The 18486-nt window shown below is 43.3% G+C and overlaps 1 protein-coding gene across 1 annotated transcript in view; it reads right to left on the bottom strand.

Annotated features, from left to right (window-relative positions):
• LOC121573938 (protein turtle homolog B-like) overlaps positions 1-18486 on the bottom strand; it is a 195656-nt gene that overhangs the window by 136034 nt on the left and 41136 nt on the right. The window contains exon 2 of the mRNA XM_041886349.2: positions 9000-9191. Within this exon, the coding sequence (XP_041742283.2) occupies positions 9000-9191 (192 nt within the window). The remainder of the gene's footprint in view (positions 1-8999; positions 9192-18486) is intronic.

The raw sequence follows: 18486 nt of genomic DNA, 5'->3' as shown, positions 1-18486 counted from the left end.
TAATCCACCCCCATTTCATCAGAATTGTTCTAACTAAAACAATAAAGCTGCATAATAAATATTTTCCCCAGAGCAAGTATTTACATGTTTTACATCTAGCTAAGGAGTTTTGTGCTTGAAGGATTTTTTTGTTAGGTTTGATAATGTGCATTTGCTCATTAGTTTGATAGTGTGGGGTTCTATTTTCTTATAACTAGATGAGATGCCTAGCTTAGAAAGAATACATTAATGATTAAACATAATAGGTTTGTGCTGTACTGATATAAATTGCTTAATATAACAAGCTGTGATTAATGTGGGGAACCATTAGGGGGTAGGCCGAGACAGACTTGTGATTCACACAGACACACACACAGCCTCTTTGTTAGACCACTCAAGGACATGGTTCTGCTATAAAGATGTCTGAGGTTGCTGACTCGGGACAAGTTGTGGAGATAACAACTAATGCCTGGCAACAGTGAAGCGCCAAGGGCCTGGGACCAGCCTGTGCGCCAACGATAGGCTGAGTAAGTGTAAACCACGCTCAGTCTCTACTCTGATAGGCCAGCAGGGAGCGGGAACTATCTCTGTCAGAGTATTTAAAGAAGAACTTAGAACAATGGCTTAGTTCTCTGACTGCCCTGTGTGGTATTTCAGTGGACCGTATATACGAACATCATATATCATTGAAGTGTTTTGCATTAATTAAAATAGTCTATTTTAGAAGACGTGTATTGACCTCTTTTTGTTCCAATACCAGATTTGAATTGACGCAACTTAACAATAGCTAGCAAGCTAACCCAGGCAGTCACACACACTTCATATAAGACTAATGAGGTGGTAAGTGTAGCACAACGCACACAATACTAAATGCTTTACCAAGCTATCAAGGAAGATTAAATATTTTTATTCACTCTCCATTATCCCATACTTCCAGTACCAGTTATCTTAGCTAAACGGTTAGCACAACATTAGCTAGCTAGCTACTCCACTGAGTCTCGGCAGCTTACAGTCAGCGGCTTCATTCAAAAATGAATCCATCGTGATTTCATTATAATGTTGCTAGCTATGCTAGTTATATACACGATATATACAAATGTTTGTGGACACCCCTTCAAATTAGTGGATTCTTCTATTTCAGCCACACCCGTTGCTGACAGGTGTATAGAATCGAGCACACAGCAATGCAATCTCCATAGACAAACATTGGCAGTAGAATGGCCTTACTGAAGAGCTCAGTGATTTTCAACGTGGCACCGTCATAGGATGCCACCTTTCCAACAAGTAAGTTTGTCAAATTTCTGCCCTGCTAGAGCTTTCCCAGTCAACTGTAAGTGCTTCTATTGTGAAGTGGAAACATCTAGGAGCAACAACGGCTCAGATGCGAAGTGGTAGGCCACACAAGTGGTGTAAAGCTCGCCGCCATTGGACTCTGGAGCAGCGAAAATGCGTTCTCTGGAGTGATGAATCACGCTTCACCATCTGGCAGTCTGACGGACAAATCTGGGTTTGGCGGATGTCATGAGAATGCTACCTGCCCCAATGCATAGTGCCAACTGTAAAGTTTGGTGGAGGAGGAATAATGGTCTGGGGCTGTTTTTCATGGTTTGGGCTAGGCCCCTTAGTTCCAGTGAAGGGAAATCTTAAGTCCCCGCAGCAATGTCCCAATATCTAGTGTAAAGCCTTCCCAGAAGAGTGGAGACTGTTACAGCAGCAAAAGAGGGAACAACTCCATATTAATGCCCTTGATTTTGGAAAATGGTGTTCGACGAGCAGGTGTTGACATACTTTTGGTCATGTAGTGTAGCTGTGGCCATCTGGCTAGAATCAACAGTGGCTTGCTACAAATTCTAGCTAGCTAGCAACAACATTAGTGCAGCTTGATAGTTAGCTAGCATTAGCTATCTACAGCAGGCACAAGCCAAACAAACCGGTAGCTTAAGAAAGCTACTGCCACCTTGTGGTCTGCAGTATTTTAACGAGGCTGATCGGTGGGCAATCTGTGCTATGTGAACAACAAAAGGTTGACTGCCGACACTCTAGGCAGAGGTGCCAAGTACCTCTTGGCAGTCAGTATCCTTCGTGGGTCCAAGCCTTAAGAATACGGGGGTTGAGCAGCAGCCCAGTGTCACAGCAGCTTTCACTCTTTACGGGTCAAGCAGTGAAAGGGAGGGGGGAGGGGGATTTATGATTTTGCTCTCGGCAATCTGGCAACCGCTCATAACAGATGGCGGCCGACAATATGGGCTAAACAAAGGGCTTTGAGGGCACAACGGCCCAGAACACCAACATTATCAAAGCCCTCCACGGCTCACTACGCGCTCCCCAGAGTCAATGTTTTTGAGTGACTTCCATTTGGGCCGGCTACTTCCCCTGTATGCAACACATCAGGTTATATCAAGTGAAGTAAGATGGGAAATAGGGTGAATAGGAAATAACTATTAATATGACCACTGACTTTATTCCTAGCCTGTGTGCAAATATACAGGTCTGTGTCTATCCATCTGTTTTTGTCATCATAATACCATGTGTCCATCTGTACTCATGTCTGTTTATCAGTGTCTGTACATGCATATGTGTTTATATCTACTGTATGTCTAAATGTCTATATTGGTTCGTCTTTATTTAACTGTGTGTGTACGTATATGTACAGTACCGGTGTACAGGTAGGGCAGCATCATGAAGCCTTAGGTCTAGAGTACCATTCAAGTGGGCCCTCTTCTCTGAGCTAAGGATGACAAGTCCAGCTGTTACACCCCCCTTACCCTCTTCTCTCCTCTCATTAGCTCACATCTGTCAGTGCATGTCAGTCTGACACACCTAGTGATTGTCATACGGGGTGATATTGTGAAAGGAGTCATCTATGATTCACACTAGCTCCAATGAATTCCTAACATGTTCTGCTAAAGAACTTTGACGGAAGAGGGGCAATGTGGATGTCACCCTCTTTTTTTGGCCTAACTTGGAGATTCTCCTCGTAGATATGGGAGTGTGGCTGTGGTTGCGGGTTGGCTCTCTCCTCTGAGCAAAGGAGCAAATATTTTTTCAGTGTTGGAGATCGATACTGCAGAAGGAGAACTGGGCCGCAGCCTGCCTGGCCGTTAGAAAGGAAGGAGAGCTTTAAAACTGTGAGGGGGAGCAGTAGTTGTTGCCATGTGCAATTTTCGACAGCAAAGTTCTCAGGAATTGCAAGGGAATGAAGGTTGGAATATTCCATATGTTGGGTTATTTTGGGGGATCTGTTTTTTCTGCTACATTGACCATCAGCAACGACAAAGACACTTTCTAAAGCAATCTTAATCCATTTGCAGTCAAAGGCAGGCAGTGTATCACATTGTTTATGAAGACAGTCAAATGCAGACACGACCCAAGTCGATGGTGTTTGAATTGAGGTCTCATTTAGGCCCAGAGTATGGCGTGTGACAAACAGACTCTTTGTAGCTCCTAATGGAACAAGCCAAACACCAGTGATTAATGTTCCACTCTCGGACAAAGTGGAAATGCCTTGCTGCCAATACACATGCCCTTTTCATTGGCTTGGGGTGGCTAAACGGCACGACCCAAAAACCAAAGACATTTACATTTACATTTTAGTCATTTAGCAGACGCTCTTATCCAGAGCGACTTACAGTTAGTGAGTGCATACATTATTTTTTAATGTTTCATACTGGCCCCCCGTGGGCATCGAACCCACAACCCTGGCGTTGCAAACGCCATGCTCTACCAACTGAGCTACATCCCTGCCGGCCATTCCCTCCCCTACCCTGGACGACGCTGGGCCAATTGTGCGCCGCCCCATGGGTCTCCCGGTCGCGGCCGGCTACGACAGAGCCTGGATTCGAACCAGGATCTCTAGTGGCACAGCTAGCACTGCGATGCAGTGCCTTAGACCACTGCGCCACTCGGGAGACAAACCCCAAGACGCACTCGGTTGGCACAACAGACGTAGGGCAGCCTCTCGACCAGAGGAAGCAGTTCCCCCTCAGTGCCCACTGTAGCAAAAGAAGCACCATCTACAATAGGCACAACTCAGGTCTCTGTGTGAATAAGAAATGGTATTGATCCCTAGCCTTGACACTGACCATCATTCTGTTCCGGCGCTGTTCCATCCTCACTGTGTTTCATCATAGTAGAGGGAGGCGGCCGTCAGTTGGCGACGACTAAAGCTTCGCAGTAGCACAAATTGAAAAGGCCCCTGTTCTGTAGCTTCTGTAGCGCAGCAGGGAGAAAGTGGCATAGTTTAAAGTGTGCATTGTCAATCTCTGTGAGGACTGTCAAATGTAATTTGTACCAGGGTATGAGGCGCCGTCTAAAAACAGCACCGGGGAAGATTGTAAAGGAGCAGCATATATCCCTTGAAAGGTATTCCAAACAAAATACAATAAAAGACGCCTAGAGATAAAGGCTGGAAGCTATTTTAGAAGATTGAAAATGGTTCTACCACCTTCAATTATTTGTCCCTTGGTGCAGTAAAACACTGGTCCATATGATTGGCATCTTTGATCCAGTAAAATTATTTTAATCACAACCACATTCGATGGGGCCGCAGGGGAGAGGGTCAAGAGCTTCAAGTTCCTCGGTGTCCACATCACTGAGGACTTAACATGGTCCTCTCACGCCAGCACAGTCGTGAAGAAGGCATGGTAGTGCCTCTTCTCCCTCAGGAGGTTGAAACAACTTGGCACGGCCCTTCAGATCCTTAGGAACTTTTACAGTGGCACCATCGAGAGCATCCTGACTGGTTGTATCACCGTCTGATATGGTAACCGCACCGCCCTCGACCGGAAGGTCCTACAGAAGGTGGTGCGGAAGGCCCAGTGCATCACTGGGGGTGAGCTCCCAGCCATCCAGGATGTACATGCCAGGCGGTGTCTGAGAAAGGTCCGAAAAATTGCCAAAGACTCCAGCCACCTGAGACATGGACTGTTCTCCATGCTCCCGTCTGGCAGGCGGTACCGGTGCATCAAGACTCAGACCAACAGACCCTTAAAAAGCTTCTATCCCCTGGCCATAAGACTGTTAAATGGCTAACTACTGCTCCCCCTCACACCTACGCTGCTGCTAAAATGATTATTGATTGCCATTACCATTAGTATCCATCTATTTCTCCTGCTACACTATTACTCCTATTTACATGTATATATTACCACTAGTATATTACCATAAATATTTATATATTCCTGGTACCAGTCACCTTTCAGCCATCTACATGTATATCCAACATGTATATCCAACTATTACGCCTACACTGACACTCTTGCACACACACACACACACACACACACACACACACACACACACACACACACACACACACACACACACACACACACACACACACACACACACACCACTTATGCTGCTGCCATACTGCTTACTGTTATTATTATATTTATCCTGCTACCAGTCACTTTCTCCTAATCCCTGCCTACATGTACATATATACCTCAAATACTCCAGTATCCCTGCACATTGTACATGTGGTATTGGCACTAACCCTATATATAGCTTCCTCTCTTATTTCTTATTTCTCGTGTTGAAATTGAATACTGCACTGTTTGGTAGGGCTTGCAAGTTAAGCATTGCACTGTACTTGTGCATGTGACAAATACAACTTTAAACAATCCCTTGGGGAATGAATTACCCATATAATAATAATGTTGTTGACTATGATTCTCTAAATGGTGATTTAGTTTGCAGCTTCAACTAATAAAATAGGGAGCAATGCATTTGATCCATGCTGTGTCTTCAGAGCGCTGTGTTCCCTGTTGTAGACGCTGATGTAACCTAACCGACAGAACTGCTCCGACTTTGGCCAGATGTAGAAATCCTCAGCCGCTCTCTAATTAACATTCACTGTCAGGACCGACCATTCAAATTGCATATCCTGCCATTGGCGACGTCTGATACATTTTTAGGGTTTCTTTTTGCTTTTTTAAAACTAACATGCTCAGTAAAATTACCACATGACTTTTCTGTCTCCACTCCTTATCGATGCTGTAATGTTCCAATCGCACAGATTTAGAAGAAAAAAAAACCTTCACTTGGTCTGGAGGTTGCCTTTCAACTTCTGCTTCTGTTTGAAGTGCAATGGCATACCACCTGGGTGGGTATTCTCCCCCAACTGATTGTCCACAGCTTATTCAAGTCAGCAGAGCTATTCTGAGAGGTTGTCTGTTCTTTTCCCAAAGGCCAGTGATTGTCTGAAGGCTATTGATGAGTTTCAATGGCTTAATACAAATAAATTAAATGAGTAAAAGGATATTTTTCTTATATACATGATTCAGACAAATAAAATCGCCTTTGAGGGAACACATTTCTCGCATGTTTCTCATGATTATGGATTCCTTTCATTTGCTCTTATTCACTGTCATTATAAAGAGTCCTGAATCACAGACACCACGTGACATCAAACACGCAAGTGACTAGCTACTAGGCTCCTCAGTTAGCTATTCGGCTACAGTATTCTCCATTCTGCTACATAGCTGGATTATCAGTCATAATCAGCTGTTTATAATACATTATAAAGAGGACATTCATAGCAACTGCCTCCAACTACAAATCCTAAAGCTTTTGCTGTGGGAGCCCGGCTCTGCATTGTAAAGACGCTTTAACAGAAACCTCTTTATCTGATGCAGACTGCAGCTAATCTATTGACCAAATAGGGATTATAGTGCGCTAATTATATATGGCATATTAACAGTATAATGAATCTAATGGGAAGACCCCTTATTTCTTTACCATCATCATACATCAATCCATTTTATCAACAGGAATTTAAACACATTTCATTCCCATTCATTATATCTATTGACACCTGTCATAGAACAACATTATTAGACAGTGTTACAGACTAATAATATGTAATCCATTATTGTCAGTGTGCTTGGTCTCATAGTTAAAGCTCCAGTGGCAGTCAGTCAACTGTTTCACAAGCAGTATCACACTTCTCGCACCTGAGGGGATATTTCTTACCAAGCATTAGTTTCCCACTGTGGGTGTTAGGGGAGGGGAGACAACCTCCCCTAGACTGCAGTGAAAATGCCAAACTTGCTCCCTCCTTACACACACCTCGTGAATCTGAACGAACATTGGTCTCCCAACTTCAGCCTCTCTGATCATTTGAAAATATTTAAATTCATAGTTAACTTGAAAAAATAATATTGTTTATATTTTCTAATTTTATTGACATATGAATGATAAGGGAGATGGGAGGAAGGGAGGGAGATGCAGAGTAGCGGTGGGACCGGGATTTACAGTGTATTCGGAAAGTATTTAGACCCATTGACTTTTTCCACATTTTGTTACGTTATAGCCTTATTCTAAAATTGTTTAAATCGTTTTTTCCCTCATCAATCTACACACAATAGCCCATAATGACAAAGCAAAAACAGGTTTTTAGAATATGTTGCTAAAGAAAAAACGGCAATATCACATTTACATAAGTATTCAGACCCTTTACTCAGTACTTTGTTGAAGCACCTTTGGCAGTGATTACAGCCTCGAATCTTCTTGGGTATGACGCTACAAGCTTGGCACACCTGTATTTGGGGAGTTTCTCCCAATCTTCTCTGCAGATCCTCTCAAGCTCTGTCAGGTTGGATGTGGAGCGTCGCTGCACAGCTATTTTTAGGTCTCTCCAGAGATGTTCGATCGGGTTCAAGTCCGGGCTCTGGCTGGGCCACTCAAGGACATTCAAAGACTTGTCTCGAAGCCTCTCCTGCGTTGTCTTGGCTGTGTGCTTAGGGTCGCTGTCCTGTTGGAAGGTGAACCTTCGCCCCAGTCTGAGATCCTGAGCACTCTGGAGCAGGTTTTCATCAAGGACCTCTCTGTACTTTGCTCTGTTCATCTTTCCGTCGATCCTGACTAGTCTCCTAGTCCCTGCTGCTGAAAAACATCCCCACAGCATGATGCTGCCACCACCATGCTTCACCGTAGGGATGGTGCCAGGTTTCCTCTAGACGTGACGCTTGGCATTCAGGCCAAAGAGTTCAATCTTGGTTTCATCAGACCAGAGAATCTTGTTTCTCATGGTGTGAGAGTCCTTTAGGTGCCTTTTGGCAAACTCCAAGCAGGCTGTCATGTGCCATTTACTGAGGAGTGGCTTCCGTCTGGCCACTCTACCATAAAGGCCTGATTGGTGGAGTGCTGCAGAGATGGTTGTCCTTCTGGAAGGTTCTCCCATCTCCACAGAGGAACTCTGGAGCTCTGTCAGTGACCATCGGGTTCTTGGTCACCTCCCTGACAAAGGCCCTTCTCCCCCAATTGCTCAGTTTGGCTGGGCGGCCAGCTCTAGGAAGAATCTTGGTGGTTCCAAACTTCTTCCATTTAAGAATGATGGAGGCCACTGTGTTCTTGGGGACCTTCAATGCTGCAGACATGTTTTGGTACCCTTCCCCAGATCTGTGCCTCGACACAATCCTGTCTCGGAGCTGACATGCCCTGTCAACTGTGGGACCTTATATAAACAGGTGTGTGCCTTTCCAAATCATGTTCAATCAATTGAATTTATCACAGGCGGACTCCAATCAAGTTGTAGAAACATCTCAAGGATGATCAATGGAAACAGGATGAACCTGAGCTCAATTTCGAGTCTCATAGCAAAGGGTCTGAATACTTGTAAATGTTATATTTTTAATAAATCTGCAAACATTTCTAAAAACCGGTTTTTGCTTTGTCATTATGGGGTATTGTGTGTAGATTGATGAAGAAAAAATGTTTTTAATCCATTTTAGAATAAGGCTTTAACGTAACAACATTTGGAAAAAGTGAAGGGGTCTGAATACTTTCCGAATGCACTGTATATCCACGCTGAGGGGTGACGTATGTGCTGCAGGTGGATGCGTTACCTGCTAGACCAGCCTCGGGCATGAATTCAGAGTAAAGCGGTTTAGGAAATTACTACTATAAGTAAAAAGGCTACATAGGTGTACAAAATGACATTGACAAAACTGACCAACGCCAAAACGACTTTGACACCCATGGTTTGGGCTAATAAAGAGGGAGAGGTGTCCTATTACCGGCATACTCCGGGCCCACATGAGGCGGGTAGAAGCGGAAGTTAATGAAGAAGGGGATGGGTACTCCAAACTTGAACCACTCCACCACGTAGGGCTGGCCATTCAGCGGGTGTGCCACATCGCATCCAAGGATGACATTCTCTCCAGCGTGCGCCGTCACAAACTGGGGCTCCTCTCGCACGCCGTGGGCACCTGGGAAACGGAGAGGGGGAATGAATTGTGAGTATCTGGTAAACAGCTAGGGATGTTACTTAATTGTGGTGAAATAACCAACCGAAAGCAACCTAGAAGCAAAAGAGTCATCTTACATTAGCATATCATCTACATTGTGTCTTGGAGTGCCAGCATCAACCACAAATATGTTGTTTGTTTTTCACATAGAGAAATGTAAGATTAGAAACCCTTCTTGAAAAATGTTCATGAAGTACAATACTCACAAAACAAAACATGATATACAGTGTGGTACATCTTCAAACAAAAAAACAGAGGACCCAACCTAAATAACACTGAAAGGATTACAGAACCCTATTCAACCATGTCTTATTAGTTGGAATATCATCCTTTTTAGTAGCCTCTTCCACTTCCACCACCCTGGTTTACTTTTTCTCTCACAGAGAGCAGCCTGTTTGTGATGACAGAGAATCATGAACTACAGGTGTCATTATTCAAGGTGGCGACAACAAATTCCATCCTGAGCCAAGACCAATAGTGCTAGGAATTAAAGATAAAGGTCATAACTCTGTGTGTGGAAATCAAACAAAAACAGTGCACTTTGTCTTGATACTATATTCCCTTGCTGCAATGACATGAGGCTTTCTACAAGTCAGACACTCACTAGCATAAAGCATAAACACACTCACACAAAACACTGCACTTTCATTACATGTCGTAGACTTTGATAGAACATATCTCAACTGCCTTATTGACTTTTTACAATACATCATTCTGCAGACACTGACTGAGGACTTGATGTTGTTGGTTTACTACGATGAAGAGACCCATGGGGCGGCGCACAATTGGCCCAGCGTCGTCCAGGGTAGGGGAGGGAATGGCCGGCAGGGATGTTGGTAGAGCATGGCGTTTGCAACGCCAGGGTTGTGGGTTCGATTCTCACGGGGGGCCAGTATGAAAAAATAAAAAAATATAATGTATGCACTCACTAACTGTAAGTCTCTGGTTAAGAGCGTCTGCTAAATGACTAAAATGTAAATGTAAAATGAAGCTGTGTGTCCACATGTTGTCCACAGGGCTATCCATTTTACCAGAGCATTGATCCTCTACTAATTCACACATGGCTTGGCTTTACAACCGGAAGAGAAGTGTGCTTTCATTTTACCAGTCAATACAGCTAATCAAATGGTGCTCTGCTCACCCCCGTGGCTCATAGGGATGCTTGGGATTATTGGGTTTGTCTTTATGAGGATGACCCACTGTCAGTGTGCTGCTATAGGAATGCGCTACATCCATGGTGCCCTCCAGCCGTTGTCTGCTGGTTTTCGTTTCGCCCTGGTATTTGATCATTGATCAGTTATTGTAACTTAATGACCAATGTCTCACCAACTCCTAATTTCCGCTACTGGGAGGGGGGAAATGAACTGCCTGGCTAGAGTAGGTACGCCTATATTCAGGGGCCTAGCAAGAACCTCTGTGAATAGGACAAATATGGTGGATAAATGAAGATAGTTCACTCAGGCCTTTTACCGTTAAAAAAACATGGGGTGTCTCGCTTCCTCTTCAGTCTCTGTTAGGGAGCAGCAGAGACAGTGATGTTTGAAAAAGTCTCACATTCTGCACTACTGTATGCAAACAATAGGGTGAAAGGATGCCAGCAGCCAGGAAAACTATGTGAAGGACACTTTGTTGAGAAGACAAATTCTTGGTGAATCAATCCTAACACCAGATATACTGTATATGGTATACAGTGCCTTCAGAAAGTATTCATCCCCCTTGACTTATTCCACATTTTGTTGTGTTATAACCTGAATTCAAAATTGATTAAATAGATTTTTGTAGCACCTATCTACACACAATAGCCCGAAATGGCAAAGTGAAAATAAGTTTGTAGATTTTTTACAAATGTATTGAAAATGAAATACAGAAATATTACATTTACATATGTATTCACACCCCTGAGTCAATACATGTTAGAGTCACCTTTGCCAGCGATTACAGCTGTGAGTCTTTCTGGGTAAGTCTCTAAGAGCTTTGCACACCTGGATTGTACAATATTTGCACATTATTCTTTTAAAAATTCTTCAAGCTCTGTCAAATTGGTTGTAGATCATTGCTAGACAACCATTTTCAAGTCATGCCATAGATTTTCAAACAGATTGAAGTTAAAATTGTAACTCGGCCACTCAGGAATATTCACTGGCCTTGTCCGAATATCTATACTTGCGTCCTAAATAGTAGGCTGTTTGAGAAGGGAAAAAATAAAGTTTAATAGCATGCGACATTTCGGAAAAATCAAGTATACTTTAAATACGCGGATGTCATACTCATTTTGGCATTGACAACAGCTGCTCAATTAGATATGGGGATGCGCTACCAAAATCAACGAATAGCGGGAAACAACGCAATCACGCATGACGCATTCTCAGTATGAGAAAATAGAATGTTTGCGACATTTCAAAAATCTAGTATGGTTTAAACGCCAGGATGTTATACTCATTTTGACTCTTCATTTAGTCGAATTCTATACACACTTATCCACAATGTATTGGAAGAGGTTGGCTGCGAGTGATAGGCCTTAGTTCTCTTCAATTAGCCAAACAACAAAACTAGGCTACTTAATTAGGAAGATTCCCCCAAGCTTCTGCGGTGGTGTTCAAATGTAGGCTAAGTACTTTTTGTTCTCCTTAAAATGATCATGAGTATTGCATCGTAGGCTACATCTTTGAAAACATAAGTATTTTTTTGTTTTCTCAAGTGTTTCCTGTTCTCTTGGCCTCCGTCAGAGCTTTTAAACTAAATACTAAACCATCTTTTGATTTCTGAATGTGTTGGCACCGGGGACTTGGGATGTGGCTGCGTTATTGATGTCATGTTAAATCAGGCCTTTTCATTGAACATGTGATTGTTTTAGTTTTGTACGCTACCTATTTAATTAGGCTCAGTTGGTAGAGCATGGCGCTTGCAATGCCAGGGTTGTGGGTTCGATTCCCAAGGGGGACCAGTACGAGAAAAAAAAGTATGAAAATGAATCCACTCTACTGTAAGTCGCTCTGGATAAGAGTGTCTGCTAAATTACAATTTTTAAAAAATACACATTTTAATAAAGTACAATTAATTCATGGATCAAGCCTTAGCAGTCATTCTGATCTCGTTCCCAATTATCAATTATTTAGTTTGTTGCTGTCCAACGGTTCTGAATTTGCGATGCACCCGACTGTCCAAATGTTTCTGTGCAATAGACTTTAGATTTGAACATTTAAAAATATTTGGTGTGTGCACTAGGCTGTTGGACTTAACTTATATACATATGTTACAGCACTTTGGTTTCACTAATAAATATGTTGAAATGGAACCAAATTATCAGTTTCTGTCTTCAGTCCTTTTTAAATAGGATATATGGGCTATCGTCCACTAAGGTAGGCCTATAGGTTGAATGTGACAGTCTGCCTATAACCCGCCTGAGTAGGCCTATAACTTCATTCCTATTATATTCCGAGTTTAGAGAAATTAATCAAATTGTACATGAGCTACAGTATTATCAGGCTGGTTAATGAGATGCATGTCTGTTGAATTTGGAAAAATCCACCTGCACTTGGCCCTGCCCCACCTACTCAGCCAATCAGGATCCGCTACTGAGTTGCGGCGGTGGCATGGCTGCATACTTTTTACTAAACGGTACGACGTGCTAAATAGTATGCAACGCTGAGTAAATAGTATGCAGTATGGGTATTCGCTAGTATGGGTATTCGGACACAGGCACTGTCTTCTTGGTAAGCAACTGCAGTGTAGATTTGGCCTTGTGTTTTAAGTTATTGTTCTGCTGAAAGGTGAATTCATCTCCCAGTGCCTGGTGGAAAGCAGACTGAACCAGGTTTTCCTCTAGGATTTTGCCTGCGCTTAGCTCCATTCACCTTTTCATTAATGATGGTGTATTGTGTGTAGGCCGGCAAAAAAAAAAAAAAAAAAGGCTGTAGCAACAAAATGTGGAAAAAGACAAGGGGTGTGAATACTCTCTGAAGGCACTGTATATGTGGTCCTATGTGGCTCAGTCAGTAGAGCTGAGCATGGCGCTTCACTTACAAAGCAAAGGGTTGTGGGTTCCTGCTAGAGCCACCCATACATAAAATGTATGCACGCTGATGGGGGGAAGTGATGGGGGAAGAAAATTGATACAGTTACATATCGCAATATTATATTTTGGACGGTATTATATCGATATTTGACTCCAAATTGTAGGTAGCGTTAGCTAGCGCAAGTCGGCTGTACCTGTGCCCAAACTATAGCTTTTTCTCCATTTCCTTTTTAAAAAATGAGCCAAAATGTTTTCAGCACTTTTATTTCCCTGACTGATCAAAACTCGTTTTCTCATGCTCTCTCGTCACTCTGCAGTAGAAATACAGTCCCTTCAGAAAGTATTCACGGCCTCCCGAGTGGCGCAGCGGTCTAAGGCACTGCAGTGCTTGAGGCGTCACTACAGATTTGGGTTCGATCCCAGGCTGTGTCACAGCTGGCCACGACCGGGAGACCCATGAGGCGACGCACAATTGGCCCAGCGTCTTCCGGGTTAGGGGAGCGTTAGGCCAGCCGGGATGTCCTTGTCCCATCGCGCTCTAGTGACTCCTGTGCCAGGCCGGGCGCATGCACGCTGACACGGTCACCAGATGTACGGTGTTTCCTCCGACACATTGGTGCGGCTGGCTTCCGGGTTAAGCGAGCAGTGTCAAGAAGCAGTGCGGCTTGGCATGGTCGTGTTTCGGAGGACTCATGGCTCTCGACCTTCGCCTCTCCCGAGTCCATACGGGAGTTGCAGCGATGGGACAAGACTGTAACTACTAATTGGATATCACGAAATTGGGGAGAAAAAGGTGTAAAAAAATAAGAAAAAGAAAGAAAGAAAGAAAGTATTCACACCCCTTGACTTTTTCTACATTTTGTTGTGTTACAAAGTGGGACTAAAATTGATTAAATTGAGATTTTGTGTCACTGACCTACACAAAATACTTTAATGTCAAAGTAGAAGAAAAATTCGAACATTTATGAAAAATGTATGAAAAATATATCTTTATTAGATACTGTAAGTATTCACCCCCTGAGACAATACATGTTAGAAACACCTTGGGCAGTGATTACAGCTGTGAGTCTTTTTGGGTAAGTCTCTAAGAGCTTTGCACACCGGATTGTACAATATTTGCCCATTATTCCTTTAAAAATGTGTCAAGCTCTGTCAAGTTGGTTATTGATCATTGCTAGAAAGCCATTTACAAGATTTTCAAACCGATTTAAGTCAAAATTGTAACTAGGCCACTCAGGAACATGTCTTCTTGGTAAGCAACTCCAGTGTAGATTGGCCTTGTGTTATTGTCCTGCCGAAAGATGGATTTGTCTCCCTGTGTCGGTTGGAAAGAAGCCTGAACCAGGTTTTCCTCTAGGACTTTGCCTGTGCTTAGCTGTATTCCGTTTATTTTTATCCTAAAAAACTCCCTAGTCCTTGCCGATGACAAGCATACCCATAACATGAAGCAGCCACCACCATGCTTGAAAATATGAAGAGTGGTACTCAGTTCTCTCATATCACAACCATTAAACTCTGTAACTGTTTTAAATTCACCATTGGCCTCATGGTGAAATCCCTGAGCGGTTTTCTTCCTCTCCGGCAACTGAGTTATGAAGGACGCCTGTATCTTTGTAGTGACTGGGTGTATTAATACACCATTCAAGGTGTAATTAATAACTTCACCATGCTCAAAGGGATATTGAATGTCTGCTTCTTTTTTTTACCCATCTACCAATTGGTGCCCTTCTTTGCGAGGCATTGGAAAACCTCCCTGGTCTTCATGGTTGAATCTGTGTTTGAAATTCACTACTCAATTGAAGGACCAAGGGCCGGCCCGCTCATTAGGCAGGATTAGGCGGCCGCCTTTGGTGGCAGATTGACGAGGGCGGCATTTTCTGAGATAAACTGACCAAGACGCACCTCCAACAACACATAAAACCTCACATAATTCTGCCCAAAAACAATGACACATTTTCTCAAACAGTTGCATATGGGCTTTTTAGGTGAGCACTGATGCCGCCCTGTGATAAGCAGTGCCCACTTTGTCAATGGCAGGGACGCAAAATGTTTATCTTGTCCATTCCCAGTGTTCCTCTCCAGTGTACTGTTGGAGATACGGATCACTGCGGTGCTCCACTAACATTCCGTCCAAAAAATAATCGAACATAAATCATGTAGCAGATAAAGCATCTGGTAGAAAGAGTACAATACATTACCAAAAGTATATGGACACCTGCTCGTCGAACATCTCATTCCAAAATCATGGGCATTAATATGGAGTTCGTCCCCCCCTTTGCTGCTATAACAGCCTCCACTCTTCTGGGAAGGCTTTCCACTAGATGTTGGAAAATTGCTGCAAGGACTTTCTTCCATTCAGCCACAAGAGAATTAGTGAGGTAGGGCACTGATTTTGGGCGATTAGGCCTGGCTCGCAGTGGGCGTTCCAATTCATCCCAAAGGTGTTCGATGAGGTTGATGTCAGGGCTCTGTGCAGACCAGTCATGTTCTTCCACACCGATCTCGGCAAACCATTTCTGTATGGACCTCGCTTTGTGCATGGGGACATTGTCATGCTGAAACAGGAAAGGGCCTTCCCCAAACTTTTGCCACAAAGTTGGAAGCACAGAATCGTTTAGAATGTCATTGTATGCTGTAGCGTTAAGATTTCTCTTCACTGGAACTTAGGGGCCTAGCCTGAACCATGAAAAACAGCCCCAGACCATTATTCCCCCACCAAACTTTACAGTTGGCACTATGCATTGGGGCAGGTAGCGTTCTACTGGCATCTACCAAACCCAGATTCGTCCGTCAGACTGCCAGATGGTGAAGCGTGATTCATCACTCCAGAGAATGCGTTTCCACTGCTCCAGAGTCCAATGGCGTTGAGCTTTACACCACTCCAGCCAATGCTTGGCATTGCGCATGGGGATCTTAGGCTTGTGTGCGGCTGCTCAGCCATGGAACCCCATTTTATGAAGCTCCCGACGAACAGTTATTGTGCTGACGTTGCTTCCAGAGGCAGTTTGGAACTCGGTAGTGAGTGTTCCAACTGAGGACAGGCGATATTTACGCACTTCACTACTCGGCGGTCCTGTTCTGTGAGCTTGTGTGGCCTACCACTTAGTGGCTGAGCCGTTGTTGCTCCTAGACGTTTCCACTTCACAATAGAAACACTTATAGTTCACCGGGGCAGCTCTAGCAGGGCAGAAATTTTACGAACTGACTTGTTTGAAAGGTGGCATCCTATGACGTTGCCACGTTGAAAGTCACTGAGCTCTTCAGTAAGGCCATTCTACTGCCAATGTTTGTTTATGGAGATTGTATGGCTGTGTGCTCGACTTTATACACCTGTCAGCAACGGGTGTGGCTGAAATAGCCGAATCCACTAATTTGAAGGGGTGTCCACATACTTTTGTATGTATAATGTATATGGCCTTTTTCTGTAGCCTACAGGCTAGAGATAAAATGTATGACAATGTAATGAGACGGAAATATTTTACATCATGCAGGTTTCTCCGATCAAAGGCCTAAACTAAATGGCGCCCAACCACATAAAAAATGTGCTGACGTGTTAACAAACAGCATAACCTAAAAACAGGACAGGTCAATGTAAAATTGACAATATGGAATGGACATTCAGGCCACTCACAACTGCAGTCCAGGAGATTCATCCCATGGGCAAAATTGTCATGATCACAAGTTTGTGTCTGTAAATTTTTTACAAGCTGATCATAGCGAAAAATTAAATACTTCTGCATTTCCCGCTGTGTAAACACATTGCAAATAAACTCAGGATAACTCCTCCTGATAAAGTTGGGTAGCTGATATTCAGAGCTTAAATAGCCAAATTGATTAGCAACAGGAATCAGGACTAATAAAGCCAATACAACAGCTTGTTTTACAAACGGTGGGCCTACCACATGGATGGGCATTCATAAAATTCCATTGGGGGCCGACATGGTAGGCTACAACCCAGTAAGCGCGAACCGACGCCGACGTCTTCTGGACATCCTTTTTTTGTCCTGTCCGAACCAGCTGTCTTTTTTGGTGTTTTACAAATGGTAGGCCTACCACATACAGTGCATTTGGAAAGTATTCAGACCCCTTGACTTTTTCCACATTGTTACGTTACAGCCTTTTTCTAAAATGGATTAAATAGTTTCCCCCCCTCATCAATCTACAGACAATGCCCCATAATGACAAAGAAAAAACAGGTTTGCAAAAATAGAAATACACTTAAATATCACATTTACATAATAAGTATTCAGACCCTTTACTCAGGTGTGAAAACTTTCTGAAGGCACTGTAGGCCTATAGTGAGTAATATATTTGGAACATCAAATTGCAATAAAATTGCAGTATTGAATCCCAATACATATAGAATCGTGAAAATCGTAAGAATCGCAATACATAACTTATCGGCACCTAAGTATTGCGATATCGTATCATGAGGTCCCTGGCATTTCCAAGCACGCATGACTAAGTCACTTTGGATAAAAGCATCTACTAAATGGCATATATTATTATATTACATATACTGGTTGTGCTATTACACACTAAAACGTAAAACGTCTCATTGCTGTAATACTTTGACATTGTACTCAAAGATATTATACATTGCAATTACTTAACTCACGTTTACAGCAAGAGGCGCAATTTCATGGGTGCGAAGCAAGGGAAAACTGCATGAGTTTTTCAAGTGCATATTAAGCCCCTATTCAGAGGCATGAAAAGCTTCAACAGTCACCTTGGCTGGAGGTCAACATGAAATAATAGCTTAATTGGCTTAATTACCTCACTTTGCACTAAACAGAGGATGGTTATCATATAATTACGTTGCATTTGGCTAATTCTACATTGAAAGCAAAACAGCTTCATTTTGGGCAGTCGGAGGATGCTCAAACCACTGTACTTTAGTACAGAGAAATCAGGCACTTACATTGAACACTATTAACATTATAACAGACCTATTTACGGTTACCAAAACGTTGCTGTAATGTTGGATGGTGGTTTGCTATATGGATCTGTGTGTGTTCCTCTAGTGCTTGGCGGCGGCAGAGGCAGATAATAACGGGGGCTGAGGGAGAGCGCTGCTCCCAGCAGTGTGTCCCCACACATATACCCAGGACCAAGAAAGACTCTCCCTGCCTCCTCTACCTAGCCCAGCGCTATGTGTTGATTGGCTGCTGGTGACATCACCAGAGAGCGAAAACAGGCCTCTGGAAGGTATGACTTCACTGTTTATACTGATTAGAGAGA

Source organism: Coregonus clupeaformis, chromosome 9 (assembly GCF_020615455.1).
Source record: "Coregonus clupeaformis isolate EN_2021a chromosome 9, ASM2061545v1, whole genome shotgun sequence".
In the NCBI taxonomy this organism is placed as follows: domain Eukaryota; kingdom Metazoa; phylum Chordata; class Actinopteri; order Salmoniformes; family Salmonidae; genus Coregonus; species Coregonus clupeaformis.
The sequence above is the reverse complement of the archived record's forward strand: the minus strand, read 5'-3'. Positions and strand labels throughout refer to the sequence as shown.